The sequence below is a fragment of the Gavia stellata genome, chromosome 19 (assembly GCF_030936135.1).
Source record: "Gavia stellata isolate bGavSte3 chromosome 19, bGavSte3.hap2, whole genome shotgun sequence".
Classification (NCBI taxonomy): domain Eukaryota; kingdom Metazoa; phylum Chordata; class Aves; order Gaviiformes; family Gaviidae; genus Gavia; species Gavia stellata.
In genome coordinates, this window is record NC_082612.1 from 14546646 (window position 1) to 14573004 (window position 26359).

The 26359-nt window shown below is 37.6% G+C and overlaps 1 protein-coding gene across 2 annotated transcripts in view; it reads left to right on the top strand.

The window, feature by feature from the left end:
- Positions 1-20726, top strand: part of IL15 (interleukin 15) — a 28085-nt gene extending 7359 nt beyond the window's left edge. Inside the window, exons 3-9 of one of the 2 annotated variants that reach the window (XM_059826908.1) lie at positions 341-470; positions 2652-2738; positions 16306-16412; positions 17650-17731; positions 18226-18267; positions 19272-19415; positions 19998-20726. In XM_059826908.1, coding sequence (XP_059682891.1) covers positions 16342-16412; positions 17650-17731; positions 18226-18267; positions 19272-19415; positions 19998-20111 — 453 coding nt within the window. In that variant the 5' untranslated portion in view covers positions 341-470; positions 2652-2738; positions 16306-16341 and the 3' untranslated portion in view covers positions 20112-20726. The remainder of the gene's footprint in view (positions 1-340; positions 471-2651; positions 2739-16305; positions 16413-17649; positions 17732-18225; positions 18268-19271; positions 19416-19997) is intronic. The other variant, XM_059826909.1, reaches the window with a different exon arrangement.
- The last annotated feature ends 5633 nt before the right edge of the window (positions 20727-26359 follow it).

A 26359-nucleotide genomic window follows, 5' to 3' on the forward strand; every position in this document is an offset into this window, starting at 1 on the left:
GTTAATTACTTTCATACTAGCTACCTGGGCTACAACCTCTCTTCTGACTGTTATCAGAAGTCACAAAAAAATTATCCTTTGATGACAATATACATTTTCCAGCGGGAACCCCCTCTATGTTGCAGCATTCAAAGATGAGTCTCTTCTCTAGATCAGAAAAAAAAAACTTTTAAAAAGTCTGTGTCTTGTGTTTTCCATTAATTTAGAAGATTTAAAGAGGACTTGCAAAAGTTACTTGCGAAATTTCAGCAGCTTCCTTCTTTGAATGCTGTTAGTAGATGAGCTGAGAGCCACTCAGAACTATTGCAACATTATACATACTTATTTTTTCCACGTCTAGGTCCCAAAATGTACTTTTCTGATCCAGATTCTGTGCTTCTGTTCTGAGTAATGTTCCAGCAGGCAGGATGCTGGGGACGGTGTGGTCAACACGGAACTCTGCTGGAGCATTGAGCAGGCTGGAGAGTCAGGTAAGTGTCACTGAAACAACATGACATTTTAGGAAATTTCAGCAAAGCTTTAAATGTTATTTTACAGCCCAAAAAGAAAACTAAGTAATACAGCAAATTTAATGCTTGGAAACATTTCTAGTATTTTAGATGAGATCACGAGCACCCTGTGATTTCCTGCTTCTTTTCCACTCCTTGTTTTTCCCTTGTACCAGAATTACATAGTAAATAGGTCTGGATTTTTTCACATTTGTGTTTTTCACAGTTTATTCCTGGCACAGCAAGTTCTAGCAGATTTTCCCTCTTGCTTGGACTTAATGCCTATGCCTAGCTGACCTTTTGCAAAATGCGAGGCCATAACCCTTGACCCTCAAGGGTGTTTAATACAGGAGGAAAATCCTTGCAAGTGTCCAGCCTCTGTAGCACTCTTCAGAGCTCCCCAACAGGCTTTCTAGATTATTCTGTATCAGTTGCATTTCTAGCATGCAGCATGGCCGGGTGACCCCATTATAACCCAAAAGCCATCAGCATATGGCACTCAGTAGTCCCCGGACTTGCACGCAGCTTTGCACTGGCAGGCCAGTCCTTCCCTCCCTCCAAGTATATTTCTTTCCTGAGCAGTGGGACCTATCACTGAGGGACCTGGCAGCCTGCGGTGGGATTCTCCCACTTCCGAACAATTGATTGTCCCATGGCAACAAGCAGAGTGGAAAACTGCCTGCATGGTACCTTGCCATGAAGGAAAAAACAAAGTGCCCCAGCTGTGGGCCATCACCCATGCAAGGGTTGCAGCAAGGCTCGCACCGTGCATCACCTTGCCACCATGGCACCTCCACAGCCCCATCCCACCCACCCTTCCCTGCCAACCTGCTGCACTGGGGACAGATAGGTCCATGTGCAAATCCAGTCTGCCTAAATATGCGGGTAGGGGGGAAAAGCCCAACAGGAATTGTCTGAATGGTCTTCATGCTAGTTAAGGCAGTGAAGTTGTTGCTTAGGACAGGTTGGATATTTTTTACAATGAATTTTTATCAAAGCTTCTTTAGCTTCTTCAATTCTAAACATGCAATTGCTCATACTTGAAACTATAGCTCATCTTTTCTGTTGGTTTACCAGCTACTTTTCTGCAGAAGTCATAGAAACAATTAATCAGCTCAAAACTAAGTTAACCATTGATTACCCAGTAGCTTCATATGACTTCATGCAAAGTGCCAGAGTGATTACATCAGAATCTTAGCTTTTATTAAAAGCAGGAAAAATATAGCCCTCCTGATTATGGAGAAAAATCTGGAACTCAAACCCCACCAATGTAGCCTATGGAAAGTCAGGAGGATTAGAGCTGACAGCAGCAGTTTATGGGACAGGTGAAGAATATAGTATAGCTAAGTCACACACCCAAATCTCTCTCCAATATTGAGAGTCACTCATAATAAGGTTTGTTTCATGTGTTTATCTAATTCCTTACCATTCTGCTGTTTGCATTCTGTCGGGAGACTGGGGTAAAAGATCACTCTTAGGAGATCATAGTATTTTCCACTTGTTGGCTGGCTTCAGGTGTCTGCTAGTACTGTGATCTAGACTACTGCATGGACCTACCTGTCACAGGTCTTTCAAAATTACACCTTGCTCCCACTTCTACACCTCATTCTTTCTGGTCTACACTTCTACCATCTCCTGCATCACATTCTATCTCTCCACACCAGACTATAACTCCCTGAGCCTTTGTTCCCACATTTTTGGTCTCCTGCCCATGTTCTCACATAAAAAAGCAGGTCCTGGCATGTCTTAGATGGTGCTAAAGATATGATATATGATAATGACAGAGCAGGTCATGAGCCACCGTCTTGAGCAGGTACAAGTTACTGCATGCTAGTTTTTCCACAATGATTGCCTGTAGCACATGTGAGTCAAGTTAAGGTTATTTACCCATCTAAGCCTGTAAAAAAATCAAATGCATCACAAGCAAATACGTTTCTATTTATGCTGAGCATTTCAAATACAAATACAGCCAGTGTTGTTTTGAGTATAGTATTTCCCCTACTGCTCTTAAAGAATATAAAAAGCCATTACTCATGTAGCAAGATGCAGACACAGGATTGTGTGACTATCTAAGCAAGCTTATTTTGCTCTTTGCTCATAGTAATATTGCCTCTGTTATAACTACCTATTTGATCTCCTTCATTCTTCATGATAACTTAAAAGAAGTCTCAACTCTTCTGGAAGGATTCTGTTTGCTTCTAAAGCCAGTGAACATTTTAAAATACAACTGTACCACTACCCCTTTTAAAGGTATGTACAAGTTTATTAATCTGGCATTTATGCTGTTACTTTATCATCTCTTAAATTAATCATTTTATGCTATTTCTCATATTTATACACAGTGAATGATGTAGCTATGAAGGTACAAACAAAACAACATCCTTTCCTATAAGGCTTAGTATCTAAAACCAGATGTAACATATAGCCAATAACATCTGTGTTGTGCCTGTTAAAAGAAAAAAGTGCAGATAAGTTGAAATAGTAAATCATGGTAGAATAGTCTACTATGAGGAAAAAAGCTGAGTAGATTCCATATTATTGTGTACTCTGTAATAGTTTTGTAAAGATTTTTTTCCTTTAAATCTTCAGTGATCAATAAAGATTTGAACTGGATGATGCTTTTGTAGTTGAGCTATCTTCTTGCTTATTTTTAATAGAGGTTATTTATATAAAATACTATCTTAGAAACTACTGCAGAAAAGGTAACTAAGAATATTCTGATAACGTTAGAAGTTTCAGAACAGTTTCCAGAGATCAGTGCAAAGAGGTATCACTCACTGCAGAACAGACAGGTAGTTACAACATTATCAGAAATTTAGGAACCAAGGTTCTCAGTTTGTTTTCCAGAAATCAGATTAACCTTCCATTACCAAAATGACATCGAGTAACTGAATCTCTGTCTGTTGGCCACTTTGCTGTGAGTAATCTCTATATGCTTGAAGAAAAGATGCCATAAACAAAAAGTTAGAATAGAGTAGCTGGTCCTTGGGAACTTGACAGGGAAGCAGTCAAAGAAGATACTAATTTACAGGCTCACAGATAATTACTTATCCTTAGTGTACCTGTACCCAAGTGTGCTTCTGCATGCTCTGAACTAGCTCCTGTTCAGTGCTAGCCTGTGGGCTGTGTGATGCTATTAAGTGGTGTTGTAGAAGGTCGTTGTTAAGGAGGTTGCTGAATAAGAGTTTAGTCCTGGCATTAATCTTTAATATAAACAGTTATATTAACATAAAAATGAGAACAAAGTAAATAAGGGGGGGGGGGGGCGGGGGGGGGAAGGGGACGTACATTTCATTCAGTGTCTTGCTCCACTGATTCTAACAGCTACTAGTACAAGAAGAATTTTTCATTCTTTTAAAAGTTTCTACAATAGTTTACCGTATGATTTGAAACTACAAGTTTAGATTAAATTATGTGTTAGCTGATTCATTATTCCTAATGTAAGGTTCTCCAGCTGAATTTGAAAGTTCAAAGGCTGTGAATAGAGGATTCCCTCCCTCACTTACATCAGGGGACCTGAGGAAAATCTCATATTTTAAAATTTTCTTTCAGAGAAAAGGAAATGGTTTAATCATTTCACTAAAATGTATTGTCAGGTATGTTTGCAGAGTTACGTGTGCATTTAATTTATCTTCACATTTTCTTCTCATTCTAATTATACCAAAATTTACTTTTAAAAAGAGCACTGAAATGCCACCAGTACATATCATTCATTCATTCACTCATGAAAATGAAATAAATCAGCCCTGATCTTGTTAATTTCTTTTCTTTTCTCTGAAAGGTGTTAAAATGCCTGTTCCTTACTCAGTCGAGTCAATGAAACTCTGTGCCAGTTTAAAGTAAGCGTTAGGCTTATTTATCTACTGAAGGAATAAAACTAACTGCACACATTCCTTGACTTCTGGTGTTCAGGATATGCAGTTCTGTGAAGGACAACACAAAGCCATTGAGAGTGCCGCCTTTTCAGTTTCCACTATTCTCTCCTGTCTCCTTTTCCATCATCAATACATTAAGCACATTTTTTTTTTTTAACACAATCAACTTTAGGTCTATAACTGGAACACAATTTCAATGCTTTTATTAGCTAATTCATACTCACCTTTGAATGAAGTTTCATACACAGTATTTTGCTACACCTTAGTAATCATCTAGCCAGTTGTAAACTAGATTTAATCTACTGTACTGTAAGCTCACCAAGGTTTCTGGGCAAATGAAAGCCTCCAAAAAAGCTCCAGGCATATTCACTCCCCTTATTCCACCTCTAAGTTACTTTTAAGACAAACACCAACCATATAACTCTTCAGTATAAGAGTTAAAATTTGTTCAAGTCCTAAAAAGAAAGAAACTAGAAGTAAGCATGGAAATTAGCGTGCAACTTCAATGGGCATTTCTATGAATTACTGCATAACAAGTTTTTAATTATATCATCTTGGGAAGTGAGATAGTTAGGCTGTAAAAGGGTGGACATGCTCACTATGTAAGAAACTTCCAAGAAAAGCGAAAGGAATCCAGGGGAGTGTTGCTTTAATTCCTTTCTGGAAAAGTTGCCTGTTGGAGACAGGCCTCTAAGTTACAGCTTTCCTTCAGAATTAGGGTAGGCTGCAGACTTGCCTTGTTCTGTCCTCACTCCATCGTCTCCAGTCCCTCAGCTAACTCAACAGCCTAAGCCTGAATTAGGCCTTTTTTGCAAAGCTGAATGAAGATGTGTTCTCTCTCCAAGCACCAACTTGACAGTTGGGTCACCACTACAGACAAATGGCTAATGCCATCATTTCTCCCTTTTAGGAGCCAGTAGTTTAAAATCCATCCCTTTGCTTTCATTTCCATACCAGGTAGAAGCAAGGAGCTGGGAGCTAGAGAGAATATAGAAAAACCCTAGTGAAGAGCTATGATGCACTGGCTCTGAATTCCCCATGGGCATAAACCCAGTTGAAAATTCTGTTATGGGTACGTGCTGTTACCATTTGCATTCTCTCTAGCTGCTCAGAACACAAAGTGTAGCTCTTCTTTCTAGTATTCAAATTTATCTTGAGTTTCAGAAAACAACCTTCAGCAGTTCAATACCTATAATTCAGGCAGCTTTATTGGCTTTCCTACTCGCTTCTATTATTCCATACTCAAAACCACATGACTTGTGCATTTTACTCAAAAAACCCTATCCTACTAACATTTGTTATCTTGTTTAGCGGTTATCTAACAGTACCTGAACATATTATAAATGTATGGTGATACAATAGAAATGTCTAGAGCATGTACACTACTGATACATTAATTCTTCAAGTATCTATGAGACTTTTTTACCCAAGGGAATCTTTGTGAATCTTTTCTCATGTTCTACTTTTGAAACAATTCCTTCTTTTTTCTGTCTTCCTTTTTTTTTTTTGAAGGACAAAACCCCCACTCATCTCCTGCCCTCATGTAACTGAAAATATCTCTCAGATTCATAAGATTTTATGGATGCCTGTAGATTATTTTGCATAATTTAAATGACACATGAATATTTCAGGTCTCATTTGAAATGGTGTGTGATTTCAAGATACATGGGTCATAGAGAGGACAAAGTAGTTTTCTAGTAGTTTTCATACAGCTAAAGATGAATGACTTGACAATAATACAGATTTATGTGCTGTGCATATGTGACAATTTTTAACAAGAAACTAATAGATAATTTGACTAGCACTCTGAGTAAGATACAGTGTTGAAAGTGAACTGATGTGTAAATGTCGAGAAGGCCAACTCAAACTCTGTATCATACTCAGTAAAAGTGACTTTTCAACAACAAGGTGATCCAACAAGATGGACAGCTAGTAGCGATCCTCTGTGCTTTCTAGGATCTGAAGGTTTTTGCCAGTACCTTTCCTAACAGCTCAGTGTTTATACCATATTGAAAGTATGGTAATATCCAAGAACTGGGACAGACTGATTTATCTCAAAGCAATTTAAGACACCTGTTTTATCCTGACTTAAATATCAGCAAAAAACCCCTCTTCATTTAAATCATGGATATTAATTTTGATTTCTGTTTATACTTCAATTATTTTCTAAAGAAAGGGTCATTTTCTCTAGTTCACATAACCACTAAAAATTTTTTGCAAATGAAAGAAACCTTTAATTTAAATTGTACTACTTAGTATTTCTAACCAGAAAAAAACATAACATGCCATATTTCTTAAGCAATTTTGTAAGCTATACACTCAGATTCCTAACTGTTACAATGTTTTTATCCTATAAGATTGTAAATTATGACTTTTTTGTTTGCTAGTTTGTTTTGTAATTTGCTTACAACTTTCATCAGTCTCCATTTCAAAGAAATGGGAATGGAAGTAACATGCTCAAAGAATATTTGAATCTTGTCTTGTATGAGTTAAATATCAGTAGCTAAACTATTTCTGATACAGAAGATAAAAGGAGCATTCTCAAAGTAATAGGTTATTCTTTTTGCTCAGTATCCCTCAGATTTTCTGAAGGACAGGGAAGCACCTTTGGAAAAAATATGCTAGGCATTTGAGTAGTATAAATGCCTCACTCTTACTGAAACCAATAGAATAGACTGATATTTATCATCCCTTCAGCTGACCACAAGCTTTGGTCTATGGGATGCAACTTTGCTATGTGCTCTGAAGAATTCTATATGTGCCTGCCTTGGTGCCATATGTAATCTTGAAAGTATGGTACGTTGTCCCAGGTATTTAGAATTAGTAAATGATATCCCCTCCATGCATTTTTTTATTCATAGTTTGCAATTAAGAGAGAAGAAAGTTTGTTTTCTCTTTTTCAATGATGTTGCTCAGTTTTGAAATTTCAAATGATGAAAATGTTCTCACAGTGCCTAGTGAACTGAAACAAAAATAAATAGATCAAGACCACATAGAAATGAAAGACTTGCTTTCGGGAAAAGGGTAAATACCAGCATTTGTTCCATTGTAATGTCTGAAAATAAGATGTATTTTTATACAAGGTAGTGACATTGTGACTTTTAGAAAACTCAAGCTGACCTAAAAAATGGAAGATTATACATGCTTGTAAAAGCAGTACTCTTTAGAAAATTACATTATGAAGAGGCCTGATTAATGTAACTTTTTGCATTTTTAAATTACTTATCATTATATTTTAAGTTCAGAACTTAACATTGCCTGTCAAAATTTGAAATGTAAGCTGAAAAAAATATTTATGTGGAAGAAACTGCTACATAAAATTCTAAAAAATCCATTAAAAAGCAAATATTTACCTATGCTGATAAACAGCAAGGAAAAAAGTCTAGAGAAGTTATAAACTTCAAAACACTAGCCCCAAATCTGACAAGCTTTATCTGCATTCTCCATGCTGGAGATTGGAGGATTTATCAGGGGGGTATCGGTATGCTCTTCCCTTGGCATTCACAACTGGCTGTGGTTGGAGACATCAGGCCTAGAGGACTTTTGCTTACAGTCAGCTCTGCTATTCCTAAATTTGATGTGCTTCCCTAATTCATGTCAGGGACATGTACCTAATTTTTAATCTGTAAGGACTACAACCCTTTCTCATCTGCCTATTGCAACTTTACCCATAAGGTACATACTACCTGGAGACTGGCAGGGGCTCATGAAGAGTGACATCATACTTCTTACAACAGGATTTTCTGAAAGGCCTTTGAGTGTACAGAAGCTGTGTAAAGAAGCTTTAATATGAAACAGGTTTTCAACAAGACAACTCCTGCATGGCTACTCTGATGCAAAACTGTTATTGGCTGCCTATACAGGTCTAAGACAAAGATTAGTAATGTCAGTCAGGCTCTGAAAGCAAAAGGTAGAAAACCCAGTGGGAAAAGAGCAGACATAGCAACTTGTGGGCTCAATATCCAAGTGTAAAACAAATAATAGTATTAAATCTGGCCTAATCAATTTTCACGAAAAAACTTTCTGAGATGGCATACAGCAGGGGTACTGTAAAGTGTCAGGAATGGATAATTCGCTTTGGAAAAATCAAACATGAAAATTTTGAAAAAAATTAAAAGAAAGTTTTGTTTTCTGGGACTGAAATGGTGCTGGACCCATTCTTGCAGAAGTGTTGAAAACTTCTAGCTGTGTCTCCTCAGGAGGAGGAGTCTAGTTCAGTAGTTCAGAAGTTCAACTTCTGGAGAAGAGAGTTGGAGCAAAAATCAGTGAACTCAGTTAGAAATGTAGAAGTTCCTGATTTTAGGGAAGGAAAGTAAAAAATTCTCCAGCATACACATTTGAGCCATACCCTCTGCTATGCTGATTATCCACTTTGCATGTCTTATGGAAAGGCACTAGGAACATTGGTGAAAGAGTCTATTGCGCTATCTTGATCCTTAGAATCAGTATTTGCATTGATGGCAACAGCGATTGACATTGATGACATTGGTTTGGGAGTTGCTGTAATCTTTGAAAGTAGCAAGAGTGTGTCAGTGTGTTCATTCTGACCTGAGACAGGGTAACACAACCTCATTTTGTCCTCATTTCGATCCCATGTGGAAATAGGCACCCAATGCTATCGGACAAGTTTTTAAAAAAAACCCAAAGAGGAATGCTTATGTGGACAGAGTCAGCTGGTTCCTTGGCCTCTTGAGGGCCCACGCTGAAATGCCCGGAGATTTGTTATTAGTAGCATGAGTCATAGAGAATGCAATTGTAAGACTTCAGTATAAAGCTAAGTCTTAAGGTCTTCAAACATTTAGTCAGGGAAGTTTCAGAAGCCAGGTGGCAGCTTGGGACTCATCTGTGATTATTCATGTGAATTTTCCTTACTGCTTTCATTTCAGTTGCATTCTGCCACATGTCTCTATGCGCAGTATGCATGATGCCTATTTTGGCTTTAACATCAGAAGGTGCCAGGCTGTATGTGAGTGGCCATATTTTTGGTGACTTCTAAATTTGATTCTAGCTTTACCAACCACGTGGGCCTTACATGGCGTTTGGATGAGTATCTGCCAAAACCAAACTTTGTTAGCTGTTCTTACAAAAACAACAAAGCAAATTAGTTTGCAATGCTGTGCTTCCATTCAGGACAAATAGATACCTTCCTTTGCTGGCAAGCAAGCAGCAAGCAGTCCTGGTGGGAGAGCAAAGAAAAGCCTGTATAAGACAGCAGGGCTATATTGCCTTCAGCAAACCGAGTATTATTCAGGCAAACAGTATGACACACAGTTATTAATATCTGTGGTAATTTTTTTTTTTTTTTAAATAAAGAGAGACTATGTTTGTGAGGCAGATCAAACACTGTATCAGCCCTTGCTTAGAATGACATAGGACTAATTTCTAGCTTTACCATTTGAAAGTGATGAAAAAAAACTTATTTGAAAAAAAGACTATGGGAAAATACCATCTATATCTTATCCTCCTCTTACGCCTTCCCACAAGGTGGTTGTGGCACATTTACTAGACCAGTTCGCTACAGCTGAATCAGGCATTTATTTCAGTGGGAGCTCCTGAAAGCAGTCCGCTTTGAAAATGAGACTGGGTTTTTTATTTTGATTGATTGATGTTGATCTGAAGATGTGCACTTTCTAATTTGTAAGAAGTATTAATTTTTCTGGCAGGCTGCATTATCTCCCAAAATGTTTCTTTTACTTAGCAGACTAATCATAATTCTGTAAATAATATCTATATACATATATATTAATTGAATAGAGTTGATTGACTTTTTGCAATGTGGTCATGGGTTAAACTTACAATGTGTATTTCATCTCTTACAGTTTATCTTGGGTCTTGAATGAGCATATTGGAAACATTTATTATCACTTAATTACTGTCAGCAAAGTGAGTTGCTTTTGGCTTAACATCTTGTATGTTAAATCAATGAAGTAAGCAATCCCAGAATGCAGACCTGTAATTTTATCCAAGAGTTTTCTCCTTTTCAATAACATCGTTCCACACAGCTTTATAATATAAAGGCACCCAGGGATTTATTTGTGCTTTGCAGTATTGCAAATTATTTTATATACAAATGCTTTTAACATCCCTGTGAAGTACTTTTTTCAATCTTTTTAAAAACACTTTTGTCTAAATGAATGTACTTGCTAGTAGACTCATCTTACCCTGTCTGAAAGAAAACTTGAAGTTTTCTGGATGACTGCTGTGCTGCACTGTTAAAAACTATGATGACCATTTATTCTTTTTTAAGAGCTACGCTACAGAAACCAGCTTAATATAATTTAGTATGGCTTCAGTTCTCATTAGTTTGCACACACACAACCTCTTCCATTCCTCTATACGTTCTGGGTTTGGCTGTTAAGAAATGAAGGAAAACCACCACCCATACAAATTGGAGAAACCACGAATAATGACAACTACTGTATTGCACCCACCACTTGCATACATATAGAAAAAGTGGTTCAGTGTGCAATCTCATAATTTGCTACATTCCACAAAAATACATTCAAAATTTACATGAAAGGGAGAGGCTTCTGTAGCATACACTAGAGCTTTTCCAAGAATCAATTTTCTTGTATCCTAAGACAAGAAACTAAGGATGATTGCTCAGTTGCTGTAAGTCTTACTGCATTGTTATTTATAAGTGATTTAAAGTAATATAAAGCAGAAATAATTTCCTTTCCATATTTACAGCCCCTTGCTGCACAAGAACTAAAAGAGAAAGAGTTGAGGGGACACATCTGTAGAACAGGGCAGAAGTAGACACTGACTAAAATAGGATAAATAATGTGCAAGAAGAGGTATATTGCACTAGAGAATGAAGATGAGAAACGGGCAGAAACAAAACATTATGTGTCAACAAATAAGGGAAGAGCAACACATCATACACACAAAAAAGAGAGGGAAATCAAGAAGCCAGGGATGAACAAAAATGGCATACAACGTGTCACAAGAGAGAACAGTCTGCAGAGGATGATTTTCTTACAGGAGTAAGGAATGGAAAGATCAGCACTGTTGAGACTAGCCAGAAAGCCCAGAGGCAAACGAAGAAAGGACTGATCAAGAAAAAAGCTGTGTGCTAGAGGTCAAGAAGTTAGGGATAAATTGAGAGTAACCAAAAATTAAGCAGGTTAGACTTTTTTATTGCAAATAGTGAAAGATTCTTCAGACATTCCAGGATTCTAAAAGAAATAGACATAAAGTTCTGGCAGGAGAACATATTATTGAAAGATGAGCCACCAGTGTGATACAGTCATGAAGAAAGCACTGGCACTAGCCATTTCTCTATTTCCCATGGAAGGTGAAAATATTAGCACCAGTTTCTAAATCCTTCGTGAGATGCCAGTATGTTGTATGCCTCTGGTCACTTGTTTTCAAGAAAAATGAAGCATATGAGGACTGCTAGGAAGATCACGGAAATGGGGGCAAATGTCTTCAAGAGATTGCATTGTATAATTGTAGTGGGTTGACCCTGGCCGGCAGCTAAGCTGCCACCCAGTTGCTTGCTCACTCCCTGCCCCAGCCAGACAGGAGAGAGAACTGGAAGGGTAAAAGCGAAAAAAACCTCAGGGATTGAGATAAAGACAGTTTAATAAGAAAAAATGAAAACAAAATCCCAAACCCACCAAGTAATGCAAAAGCAAACACTCACCACCTCCCACCAGCAGACCAATGCCCAGCCAGTCTCTGAGCAATGGTTACCTTTGAAAAACTCTCCCCCTCCTTTTAATGCTGAGTATGATGTTACATGATATGATGTATCTCTTTGCTCAGTTTGGGTCTGCTGTCCTGGACATGTCATCTCTCAACCTCTTGTGCACCCCTAGCCTACTCGCTGGGGTGGTAGGGGAGAGCAGAGCGAGAAAAAGAGAAGGCCTTGCAAGCACTGTTCAGCAATAGCTAAAACATTGGTGAGTTACCAACACTGTTTTGGTCACAAATCTAAACCATAGCACCATACCAGCTGTTATAAAGAAAATTAATGCCATCCCGACCAGACCTAGTACAATAGTCTAGCAAAATGGAAGCTGAGAAGACTGCTACCTACTTACTTATCAAAGAGGGATGCCAATGAAGGAAAAAGCTGGTTTAGACTGAAGAACAGTATTAAAAGTGTATGCACACATAAACAAGAAGTGGTCAAGGACTTGTAGGTTCAGGATCTAAATTCTCTAAGAATAAAAATACAGTTGAAAATAAGCAATAAAAAATAGTGGACCTTTGCAGATAAAACCAACTTGCACAGGAACTAAACTTTCTTAGTTACAAATATCACATCTCAAGGATTCACTGAGAAATTTATAAGCAAATTGTAATAAAGAAATTTAGATATATGGTATATAGGCAAAGACATGTAATTTCATCTTTCAGTATTTTCACAGAATGATAGGGGTTGGAAGGGACCTCTGGAGATCACCTAGTCCAACCCCCCCACCAGAGCAGGGTCACCTAGAGCAGATTGGACAGGAATGTGTCCAGGCAAGTTTTGAGTATCTCCAGAGAAGGAGACTCCACAACCTCTCTGGGCAGCTTGTTCCAGTGCTCTGCCACCCTCAAAGTAAAGAAGTTCCTCCTCATGGTTTGATGGAAATTCCTGTGAACAAGTTTGTGCCCTTTGCCTCTCATCCTGTCACTGGGCACCACTGAAAAAAGACTGGCCCCATCCTCCTGGCACCCACCCCTTAAGTATTTAGAAGCACTGATAAGATCCCCCCCCACAGTCTTCTCTTCTCCAGACTAAAAAGACCCAAGTCCCTCAGCCTTTCCTCATAAGAAAGATGTTCCAGTCCCCTAATCATCTTCGTAGCCCTTTGCTGTACCCTCTTGAGCAGCTCCCTGTCCTTGAACCGGGGAGCCCAGAACTGGACACAGAACTCCAGATGCTTTCCTTCACATGTAACTTCAATATTGTAAAGACCTAGGAATATTTCTTTTGACTTAGATTACAGTTTTTATGACAGCCAAACCAGCAAAATCAGCAACTGTTTCTGCCTTGTTAAAGACAAGTTTTGTCATTTGTTTATACGTTTGCTTCTTTAAAGAGAAAACAGTACTACTATGGCTTAGATTTTACTCAGTGGTAACTGCTCTTGAAGTGCTTCATTTTAACTTTGTTGTAAGAAAACAGCATTCCTCTTCCAAACAGATTGTTGTGTATATCATAACTCTCAATTGCATTTTTGAATAACATATATTCACTTACAAGACTTTAATCCTTAACCTAGAGTTGCAGGTTATCAGGACACAAACTACAGATAAAAATATGTATATATTTAAATATGAGCTGCTCCCTTGTCCAAAGTTCAAGCTTCCATAAAACAAGACCAAGTATCAGAGATGTAATGCAGAAAGAGAGGAATTCGTTAATGGTTAAACAAAGTAAGAAATGAAAAACTGACCCTAGCCAAAGGAAATTTTTAAATTATATCGATGGGTGTTCAAGGCAGGAGAATAATGTGTCAAAGCACGTAAGTGAGCTAACATTCCTTGTGTTGTTGAATAATAGTTCAGATTAAATAATTAAGAAATTCAAGTAGAAAATGGCCCTGAATTGCTGAAAGGAATATGTTAGGTGACCTACTGGATGTTACGAACCTCTTTCTCTATAAACAAATGTAAAAGAGTATGCACGTAGTACATTTTTCATATATTTTACAATCAGTACAAGTTCTCTACTACTTCTAAAAATTAAGCTTTTAAATTAGCAATGATTATGTCATTACAATAGTTACCTACCATACTTAAAAAAACCAAAGATCAAGACAACTTCATTAATCATTAAGAACACAGTGTTCCATTGTCATCACAGTGAACAAATATTAAAAAAGGAAACAAATGACAAACTAATGATAACGCTGGCCCATTAGTCATTAGGTACTGTAAGGTATTATTTTCCTCACCTTGAACACTTTGTTCTACAGCATAAGTTTGACAATGCATTTGGACTGGAACTTCCTCTCAAATCTGCTTTTTAAGGCCTCATAATACCAATTATGAAACACAAAGCTGGTAAGTGCTTATGGACCCAGCATAAGTCTTTCATATTTTCATTTGTAGCCACCTCATCTTGTTTGATAAAAACTGGCTTGTAAAATGATCAAATTGTTTACCTACTATAAAATGTTTCTCATACATTTAAAAGTTTTGTTAAAACATTTTTTAAAAGATTTAAACATGGGATTAAAACATTTTTTCTTCAGCTTTATCCAACAAATCAGTTTTTAAATTTCTTTAAATGTTCTTTGAGTTTTCCCATAAGTCTACTTTTGAACTTCAATTAAATAAATTAAAAAAAAAAAAAGCCAAAAAGTTAGTATGCAGATTTAAAAAAAAAAAACCACAACACCATGACAAATTTCAGATCAAACAATATTAACTGTAGAAAGGTTACAGCCTTTCTGTCATACTATAACAAAATGATTTAGCTCTTTTGACCATAGCTAAGCAGTTAATATTTCTTTCCCATTACAGTCTTGTATGTTTGGAAAATATTTATTATATTTATACATACTTGATATTTTGGGGTTTAATACTCACATATTTTTGACTTCCATTTTTTGTGGAAACAGTAACAGGTTGAGCTTTGTTTTTAGACACGCTCTGGGTAACAATGACACGGCATGTTCCATACTGAAATAGTTCAGAAGATGGATGAGGTATTACTTGCTCTGGCCTTACTTTAATTTAGATTAGCTATTTATCATTCATTTACATACTACTTATTTAACAGGTTTTGGACACACACAGGTGATAAAAGGGTCTGGCACTGCTTTCCATTATTGAGTGTGGAATTTATCTAGTGATTAGGTTACTATGGTATTTCGGCTGTATCTCTGGGTCTTGGAAACAAAATAATTGCACTGTATTTAAAACATTTTCTATTTAAGAGAGTAACAAATATTTGTTACAAATACTCTTCAGAAGTCCCCTGTGACACACGTAACTATTACTCTCCCGGCTTTGCCAGTAGATGCTTTAATAACAGTTAGGTGGCTTTCAGCAAGTTAGCTGCAAAACTGACAATGTATGGCTTGACCTCCCATTTTCATATTTTTCCCACTGCACAGTGGTAGCTCTTGTTTTATTATGTTCTCTGGTCCATTTTTAAATATTCACTTGCAAGTTAGTATGTAAATAAACTGCTGCTAAAGAAACATTATTTAAGTTAGTTAATATAAAAGTGTGGCACATATGACAAGAAACAAAACCTTGGATCAAAAGCACAGTTGGAGATAATTAACCAACCCAGCTCTGTGAAGGAACTGTATCAGCTTAAATCAAAGGGCTGTGACTTTGGAACAAAGGTTCCCAGGCTGTGCACAGTGAAATGTTTGCTGATGGTCAATGCACAGCTCTCACCTCCTCCTTATTTCCAGTTGCCAGACTCCACTGACAGAATTCTTAAAATGCATCACTTCCCAGTATTAGATGTACATACACTATGTAAAGAAGTATAAATATATACTATATCTAAATACTATATTTAAGATCTATACACATAACTATAGTATTTGATGTATTCAATGCAGAGTTTCATACATATGCAGCCACAATATTGTAGGTAATCTTATAGTTGTAGGTAATTCATAGAATTTGGGTGGCAAAAGGTAGCCAGGGAAAAGATCTCCAGGATGGAAAACAAAACAGAAGTTCTTTAATATTCTCCCTGCATTAAATTGCAGTCTGCAGTCTGAACAGATAAATAAATAGGGAGCCCAGGATGAGTTCAGATTTTTTCAATGTGTCTTCAGCATCTGATTTTCTGTCAACTGTTTTGTAAACTGATTATAAATTTCTGCAAGCTACAAATCAGTTGGTCTTTCAATCCAAACACAACAGGTAGTCTTGTCTTGATTGGATGTCTTGTCAAATTGGTTAAGTCGGTACTAAGCAAAATTCTGTGAAATCAGATTGTGACAAGCTATCATCTTGGTTGTGTCTTTCAGAAAACACACCTGAAAAGTATTTGTCTGCAATATCAGATGTATCTTCTGAGCAGCCATTTCTTTTGCCTTTTAAAGAATGAGATGGGACTAATCATCTTCTTCCTATGGTAACTACAATGTTAATTAGACAGTAAATACAAATTATTTATTTTTACTATTACAGCTGTTACTTGCCTCCAGTCGCTTTAGAAAGTGGATCCTCTTCCGTTATGATATGTAGTCCCCTATTGCTTCATAGGCCATGGTCCCTTACTTTATTATGTCTTTGACTAGGCTCAGTCTGGTCAAGAAAGCATCTTGGCCCTAGTCTCCGTGACAACCCTCAAACTGTTGGAATTGTTGCATTCAAAGACCTCCATCAATTGCCATATGTCTTTGCACATGTGAAAAAAATGCCACATGTGAACCTTTTTAAATATGTATGCTGAATTATATATACGGGACACCTCCTTCCATTCTCACTCCAGTTTCCTGTCTTAGAAAACTGGCCCTGCTTCTAGGGCCTACGTGCCCCACTTGTTTTCTTCTTGTACCCCTTCAGTCAAACCTCTTTGCCAAGGTCTGATATTTCTTCTCTCTCTCTCCCCCTGGCAAAAACATGGTAAGTGTCCTCTGATTCATGTTATAAACCCCCTTTTTTTCCTTTCCCAAAAGTCTTATAATTTTTGAGCCTTTGGTTAAGGCTTAAATGTTTAACAACTGCTTGTTTTAAACCAACTTCCCGAAACAATTAGTCTGTCTTTCCCTACATTGTCATATATTATTTATAGTACAGCAGTACTGAAAGGCATCCAAATTAAGGATCCAAGTGGGGACACTTTAAAACTCCAATTCACATTCCAAAAATCTTCCAAGGAGAAGGAAATCTTCCTTCCACCCTTTAGTGGTTCACTTTCACAGGAAGCTTTCCAGTACACAAAAAATTACATCTTAAATGACAAATAATATTCCTACAGGGCTTAAGGTAGAAATTCCACAGTAGCAGGGGGGAAAATTTTCAGTATAAAAGACTTTGAAATTTGTGATTTTTTTGTATACTTTAAAAGAATTGTAGGTATTTTACATTAAGTAGTTGAACCTTTCTTTTGCATTACATTCTATAAAACTGGCCTTTCTAAAAAAAACATTGACTGTTCATACTCTGTGTGACTCTGAGATACAGTTTTAATGTATCTATATGATTTTATGATTTGTCATATATACTTGCCCCACACATTTACCATATGTAAACATAGATGTAAACAATGTATCTATAGTATCATAATAATCTCTGACTTTTTTCAGCATAAACATTGTGTATACCTACTGTTTAGCCTAATGGTCACTGGTTTTCTTCTGTTCTAGTGCTTACGTACCAAAGACAGCAGCAGGTCATTGCAAGTGGGCAGAAGTTCTGAAAGATTTGGAGCAGATCAAGACATCCAAAGTAAGTTCATTAAAAAGTCAGCATTTCATATAGTCATAGGAGCAGGCATAATTAAATATTTAGCACTGTACTCGGCTAAGAAGTGTCAGTGACAGGGAGCAGGAAAAGGGATGGTGTTTGTATAATGCTGTTTTGTGGGTGGAAGCAAAGGAATATAGAAGGTTAAAGGGAATTGGAGTTGACCAAATACTGTGGGGACTCTAGGATTAAATATTATTTTCTTCCTCACTTTTTCTGAGAAAAGAGGCAGTGGGCTTGGGAGTTAGCTCCTTCAGAGAAAGTATTGTGGGACTTAATTCTGATGAGTCCTGCTCACAGTGAAGCCCATCCTGCAGGTTACTAGGTGACTTCAAGATCCCTTGACTTGCTGGCTCCCAGTACCTGGATGGATTGAGCCTTTGAACTTGGAGCTAATCCATGTCTTGCAGAGTTAGCTTTATTATCTCTGAATCTGTTAGTTAATGCTCATAATTCTAACTCTTGTTTTCTTTTAGGACATTGATGTCAGTTTATATACTGCAAACACAGATGAGGGTGTAAGTAAACTTAAAATTTGACTACAACTGGTCTAATATGGTAGCTTAATCTCTTTACTAGCAACTTTCTCCTAAGGCAGCCTTAGTCTAATTTGAGAAAAGTTTCAGAAATCAAATAATTTGCCTTGGAAGGAACAGTTCTGTTAGTTCAAGTACTTATGATAAATTATGTAAGTAGGTATTAATTATTTTTATTGAATCACCTGCTATTAAAATTAAAAGGGATGATCCAAAATGATCTTATCAAAGCAAACACTGCTAAAATAATGTTGGTATTCATTTGTAATTTGAGGAAGGAAAAAAGTGACAAAGAAAATACTTCCAAAGATGATATTTTAACACCATGCACTATTAATAGAATAAAATACTGGAGAAGTGGAACATGGAGAGTAACTGTCAGCATCTACCTGTGCATTTCTCTCCTTTTGCCTTCTGCACACTCATCCTCTTAACTGAACTGAGCCAGAGAGGTTAATCCATTGTAATGGCTGATTTAATACCTGGTAATGTCAGGAAGATTTTCTTAAAGTGGGACAGTCTGATAAGAAAGTCAGACAACCTGGGACTTATTCTTGGCTTTATTGTTGACTTGATGGAGATATCAGTACCTCTGCTTCTTTTTCTTTAATTTGTGAAATACACGTAATATCTACTTTCCTTTTTCCCCTACCTATTCTGAATTCAGATCTCTCAATGAAAGTGCTAGAACTACTATGAATAATACTAACTTAATTCCACTATGTTTAATTATATCCCCAAATCCTATCCTAATTAATTATTTTTATATGTTCTTCATCAAGACACTATGATTCACCTCATCTTAGCAAATTGGCTGGCCTTTATGTTGTCAGCTCTCACAGCCAATCTCTGCAGATATTTAAAAGTATTTGAATAGTAAGAAGAGATATCCAGTAAATAAAAATCAGCCACTTTGTGGTAAATTATATCTTACATTCACTTACTCCTTTTTAATCGTAAAACTATTACAACTTCATCTTTTTCAGAAAGAATGCCAAGAACCTGTAATGAGATGCTTTATCTTAGAGACGGAAGTGATTCTTCAAGAATGTCTTATCAAAAACTGTAGTAAAACACAGGATGTATCGAACATATGGAAAAATGGAATTGCAAGCTTAGAAAATAACAAGGTTAGTAACACAAGCAGTCTGTGGAAAAAAGGCAAATCAAAAGAGTTTCTTCAATAGCAGAAATACCTCTTTTGTTATATAAAAGGTGGGATGGTACAGATGAAAGCAAATGGGATCCAGTAACCTGTACATGTAACAATGAAAAAGCTACACGTACAATGATGAAAAAGCAGAATTTAGTGGTTTTTAGAAAAACACTTTCAGGATTCCCACCAAAGCAAATACTTTTGACTGCACATGCATACATATGTCAGGGTGTTTGAATGCGTACGTATAAAAAACAATTTGTAATTTCAGTATCTAAATCAGGTATGCTGAGACACATACAGAAAAGTATCCTAATTTTCAAAGGGACAGCCACTTGCATGTCTCACTGAAGTGCTGTATCTTTGAAAGCTTATCCTACTCAGAAAGCAAGCCAGGAGCTGCACAGAACATAAGTACTGTGGAAGCCTCCAGCAATGCTTTCTGTGGCCATTGACTGCATTGGAATTATTCACAAAAACAGGACAAAAAAGGGTTAGTTCTCTATCAGAACAAATAGATCAGTATCCTGCTTTACTATTGCATTTTCTTTTTCAGTTGAATTCCACAACGTCAGCAAAATGCAAAGAATGTGAAGAGTATGAAGAAAAAAATTTTACAGAATTTATACAGAGTTTTGTAAAGGTTATACAGAAGGAATGCAAACACTGACCAAAAGACAGGCTGGGAACCAAGATTCTTTCTTGAACATCCTCAGAGAAATTAGATTATCGCCAACAATAAACTGGAAAGAATATCACTTACAATCCTAATTACATAGCATGACATGTAAACAAAGAATAATAAAATCCCTGTAATTCAGAATGTATTCATAAATGAATACATACAAATGATACTACTTATGAAATATAAATAAAAGGAATTTAACAGGGTTTAAAGCTTCTTCTTGACTTAAAATGTCTTCATTATTTGGTAAGTCCCTTGGAGAAGAAATCCTGCCTAACTTACCAATCTTTCAACAAAATTCTTTAAGAAGATCTCAGGATATCTGCAGTGGGAACCTCCTCATGAACATCAGTTCAGGGCTAACGGAATGGGGTTTCAGAGAAAAGCTCTTATTATTATTATTATTAATATAAAATTATCATACCCTGTTAAAGCATTTAGCTATAGCTATTTTTGTTATCTGAAAACTATCCCTTTACCATCTGTGCTCCTAGAAGATCCTAGCTCTTCTGTCACTTCTGTTGTTGGTCATGTCTTACAGTTTTCCTTGCTATTTTTTTCGTAATAACATTCGTTCAATGGACTAGTGTCAAAACACAAGCTGAGGCCTATTTGTCTTAAAGGTCTATTGACTATCTCTTAATATATTTATTTCTACTATAGTTTACAAATTACTTGTTTTACCTAAGAATTCAAAATAAAAAATCAGAATATTTATTTAAAGATTCTTCCTTGCCTTTTTTCCCTTTTGTACAATGGTAGCACAAGGGTATTAAAAATTATCTCTGGTCTTCTCAATAGATGGTAATACTGGTGCTTGGTTCCACTCTCCAATGATAGAACATGCTTTGTTAGTTCATTTGTTACCTCTGACACAGATACCACCTTAGTCATTATGGTAATTACTACAGTTCCTTTAGCAATTACTGAAGATATCAATCTAAATTTCAACCAAAGAAAAGTAGTGTAAATTTCATTCTCTGAATAAAGAAGGTGACCAAGTCTCTTACACACTTAAAAAGAATAATTCTATGTAGTAGAAATCTTTCCTATGTCGTAGAGTTTGTAATTTTGGCCTCCTTTTGGGGTAAGAACTTTGAAGTCAGGAATCAATTTTGACCAGTTATTGGAAATCATGGTAAGTGTATTTCTAAGACTCAATGCAAAGTCACCTGTCCCCTGGTAGTTCCGAAATGTTGCATAGTCTTCTTTCAGCTCTTTCTAAAGTAACTGCTTTCTTCATGATTCATAACCACGTGAGTTGGGTTTGCATGGCAAGGTTTTGGTAGCGGTGGGGCTACAGGGGTGGCTTCTGTAGGGGAGCTTCTGCTAGAAGCCTCCCCAATACAGCCAATGCCATTTGGCTCCAAGACGGACCTGCTGCTGGCCAAGGCTGAGCCAGCCAGCAACTGTGGTAGCACCTCTGGTATAACATATTTAAGAAGGGGGAAAAGTTGCTGTGCAACAGCAGCCGGGAGAGAGGAGTGAGAACATGTGAGAGAAACAGCTCTGCAGACACCCAGGTCAGCGAAGAAGGAGGGGAGGAGGTGCTCCAGGTGCCGGAGCAGAGATTCCCCTGCAGCCCGTGGGGAAGACCACGGTGAGGCAGGCTGTCCCCTGCAGCCCGTGGAGGTCCACGGTGGAGCAGATATCCACCTGCAGCTCGTGGAGGAACCCACGCCGGAGCAGGTGGATGCCTGAAGAAGGCTGTGACCCCATGGGAAGCCCACGCTGGAACAGGCTCCTGGCAGGACCTGTGGACCCGTGGAGAGAGGAGCCCACGCTGGAACAGGCTCCTGGCAGGACTTGTGACCCCGCGGAGGACCCACGCTGGATCAGTCTGTTCCTGAAGGACGGCACCCTGTGGAAGGGACCCACGCTGGAGTGGTTTGTGAAGAACTGTAGCCTGTGGGAAGGACCCACATTGGAGAAGCTCGTGGAGAACTGTCTCCCGTGGGAGGGACCCCATGCTGGAGTAGGGGAAGAGTGTGAGGAGGAAGGAGCGGCAGAAACAACATGTGATGAACTGACCACAACCCCCATTCCCAGTCCCCCTGTGCCACTTGAGGGGAGGAGGTAAAGAAAATTGGGAGTGAAGTTGAGCCTGGGAAGAAGGGGGGCGGGAGGTGTTTTTAAGACGTGGTTTTATTTCTCATTATCCTACTCTGATTTGATTGGTAATAAACTAATTTCCCCAAGACAAATCTGTTTTGCCTGTCATGATAATTGCTGGGTGATCTCCCTGTCCTTATCTTGACCCATGAGCCTTTTGTTAGATTTTTCTCTCCCCTGTCCAGCTGAGGAAGGAGAGTGATAGAGCAGCTTTGGTGGGCACCTGGCCAGGTGTCAGGCCACCACACCATGTCATACCAACTGCTATCTACAATAAGTAATTCTTTCCTCCAGGCACCTCCATTTTTCCATCTTCATTTGATAAATGGCTGAGTCATTCAGCTGTCCACTTACCAGGAAGAAAGTCTCCATCTAATTATGGCAATAAATACACTGCCCGGTACTTCCTTATTGTTGGGTTACTCCCAACAGTCAATCTTCATCACTCTGAGGCGCTGAATCTCCAGTAAACTACAAGAGAAAGAACATAAATGTGAGCACAGTGGATGTCATCTTCCAGGTGACTTACAGACTAACTGATCGGTAAATTCATAAGCACATTGATATCAGGCTTAAACAATGGCAGAATTATCACAGAAGAAAGAAACAAATTATTTGCCACTGCAAAACATCAATGAAAGAAGTGTTTATTACATAGTTTGGATGAAGTAAACTGGTCCTACATTTAAAATTTTTCCTTAAAACAATGGTATGCATTGAATATGATTTTCTCTTACCTGATGTCACATGCATAGGCAAAGTAATACCAAGTTATAACTGTGGTCTTTAATCAAAGAGTTAAAGGGATTTTCCTTATTTCTAGCTTTGAGTGTGCTTGAGACACAGTCCAGCAGTATTCATGATGGGAGAAACAAACAGCTCCTTTGCTCAGATAGTTTTCTTTATCTTGGCCATTGTGAAAATCAGTTACCTGATTAATTTTATTCTGTTTTTCATTAAATCATTTACCAGTTGCAAGTATGTTAAATACTGTGAATTTGTCTTTCAGAAAGAATATTGCTAAGTCTGTGACCACTCAGCTTGCCACCCTGTTAGCCACTTTCTGTTGGACATTGGCCATATCTCTTTTATTTTGTTTCACCTCCATCTGTTCCAGATGCACATTCTAGAACCAAAAAAGGCCATTTGCTAGTTTAGTTCTCCAGTATTTCTCCTGGTGTTTTTCTTTTCCTGAGAGCTAAAAGATGCCAATTGAAAGCTTTACTGCACCCTGAATCCTATTGTTACAAGAAATGATCTGATCAGTATAAAGCATGGACTAAATTAAGGCCAGGTTGGTATTTTTTTAGTGAGGGAATTCATACATATCCCAGAGGAAAAGATTCAATATGACTAAGACATGCATGAATCTGATCTGAATTGTTAGTACTGCAGGCAGTAAAAACTAATTCAGGGTGCCTACTTTTGAAGTAAACATCCCTAGGTTGAGGAATGTATTTCTTCTGCACAAGGTCTAGTCATTTGTGTGGCATTTACTATCTAATCTTTTCCAATTACTGTTGGTAAATGTTAAGAAAAAGATTAATAGTTTATTTTCTCCAATTAATCAAACTCAGTTTGGGACTAAGATAATTCATAGCAGTTTTGCCACAATTTTTTAAGTCAGTTCAATTTCTGACTAAGGTTATACAGTGATTTAATTAAGCTAGTAACGTGGCATTGTCACTGTTGAGTACACTGAAGGAGTATTCTCCTCTGATACCCAAAGTAAGTTTTTATATCCTGAGTGGCCCTTCTTAGGCATTTACCTATGTGGATGCGTAAATCTGTAATAATGACTACCCAGAGGCAGTGGTCCATTTGTCCCTTCTTTAACCAAGGAGATGCTATTTTAATGAGCAAGATGCCTTCAGTGAGAAGATGGGAACCTTAAGAGCAAGCAAAGGGCAGGCTAACAGAGTACTGCAGGTCTATAGCTGATGGTCTGTTTTGCCCAGACAGAAACACGTGAATCCTCATTTGACTTGAGCGATGATGGTATGAGTGGTTTCATCTTTTCTCCATTCAAATCCCCTTTTGATATGATAACAGTGAAAGCAAAATTATTCCAACTCACTGTGAATCTACTGCATCAGTTCTTTCTGAGTAGCAGAATTTGGCAAGGGGCTGGATGGAAATAAGGATACGCCTGCAATTTCAAAGTTAAACAGTAAATTTCAAAGAGTACTTCCCACAACTGCAGTCAAATTATTCATGTCTTTCCCCTAGCATGCACTAAAGGAGGCTTTTGGAAGACTTTGGAAATTCGCATCCTGAATCTCTGAGCCAAGGTCATGATGGCTTGGCAGGAAGATTAAGAATGTGAGAATGAACTAGCTGCTCATAACAAGTGGATGAAGCCAAAGCAAGAGACACAAACTTCATTGTATCCTTAAGTCAGTATTGGTGTTTTTGAGAATAGAAATAGTATTAATTTTTATCCAAAGTGGCCTTCGCTTGCAGCTCATCCATACTAGCAACAGAAACAGCTTTGCATACCAGCATTTCTGTACAGCATCAGGAGACTGATCAACATGACACTGAGCCATACTTAAAAGAGGGCTATTCTGTAGTTTGTAGAGAGTTATACCTTCTCTAGAGGCAGAGAAGAAACAATTAAACTTTGTGACTATGCTCTCTATGTAATATTACTCACATGCACTTAAGGAGGAAAAGAAAGCCATAAATGAGTGGGTTACATATTTTGCAATAATAAGATAAAATCAGCACCTCTAAGCTGTTTCCTTCCAACTATTTTCCTCCAAAACCTGGAGATGTTGGAGAATTCTCATCTCCTTATCAAAAGGTTTGTTTATGCCAATAATCAACACCTTAAATAAAGACATAAAGAAATAAAAATCTTCCAAAATCTCCCCCTCTTCTGAATGCTTATTAGAAGCAGTGTTTTCTTGGTCAAGTCAAGCTGATCAGGAATCAACTGGATTTGTAAAAATGGGGGAGAAGATGGGCAAATACAATAAAGAATGAAACATCTGTGTAAATGACTGACTTATCTGTATCATGGCACAGGCAGATCACTACCTCTAAAAGTGAAAAACGTATGGGGGAAAAAGGAATGAAGTTAGAACGTAAACAGAAATCAGGGGGGTTTCTGGGAAATTTCTTGAGAAACACCTAAGGCTAAAGAAGCTTATTTTAACTTTAGCATACAAAAGAATATCTTATCCTGGTTCTCTTCCTTCTGAATCTGAACCAGATTTTTCAGAGGTGGATGGTGACTAACTACTGGGTAAAATCTTTAAAGTCTCAGCCAGATGGTGAATGGGGAGGGAAGCAGTTGAAGAAATGTCAGGCGTTGTCTAAGGTGTGAGGCATGATCTTTAGAACATGTCCTTGTGGACAAAAGAAATGAATTGATGTAAATACCTTCATCCTCAACTAATTTATTAGAGTCCACTTGTAAAAACATATGTCCAACAGAAATGGATCATGGCAGAGTTCCTATCAACCGTGACTCCAATGCTATGTCACCCAAGAAAATAATTGAATCTTTCATCCTATTTCTTCAAAATCTGATTTCCCTGGGGAACATAAATGGGTTTATATTCCAATGGGATGTCTCCACAGTTCTTTCAAATTTCTAAACCCAAGTATTTACTTAAGATTTATCTTGTAATACAGCTAGTCTCTCATCATATTAAAATTCCCTAGGCAAGAACAAACAACAGCATCGTTTCACCCCCAGACTGTAATTCCACAAAGTCCTGAACCACCCAAACTTTGCCCCTTTGTTTCTTTTCCTAGGGACACTCAGTGCTCCTCCAGGCTTTCCACTTCAATATATACAGGTCAGAGTTCAATCTCCATGTACAATTACAGAAAGCCTGTAGTCACCCAGATAAACCAACCTGCTATGTGGCTTAATATATCCTTCAGCAACCCCATTTTCCCTTCATATGTCTCACATCAACCATTTTTACAGCATAAAAAGGATTATCTGCACTTTCTGTTGAGCAGAAAAGTATTTGTCAAAGTTACAGGCTTTAACAAAGTTTGCAGCTGACTGAAACTCTTCTGCCTTACATCACTTCTCCTTGTGCCATTAGCTTCTTCAGCATAAAAAGAGGTTCAGAAATTCTGATTTCCTACTTTGTGATTAC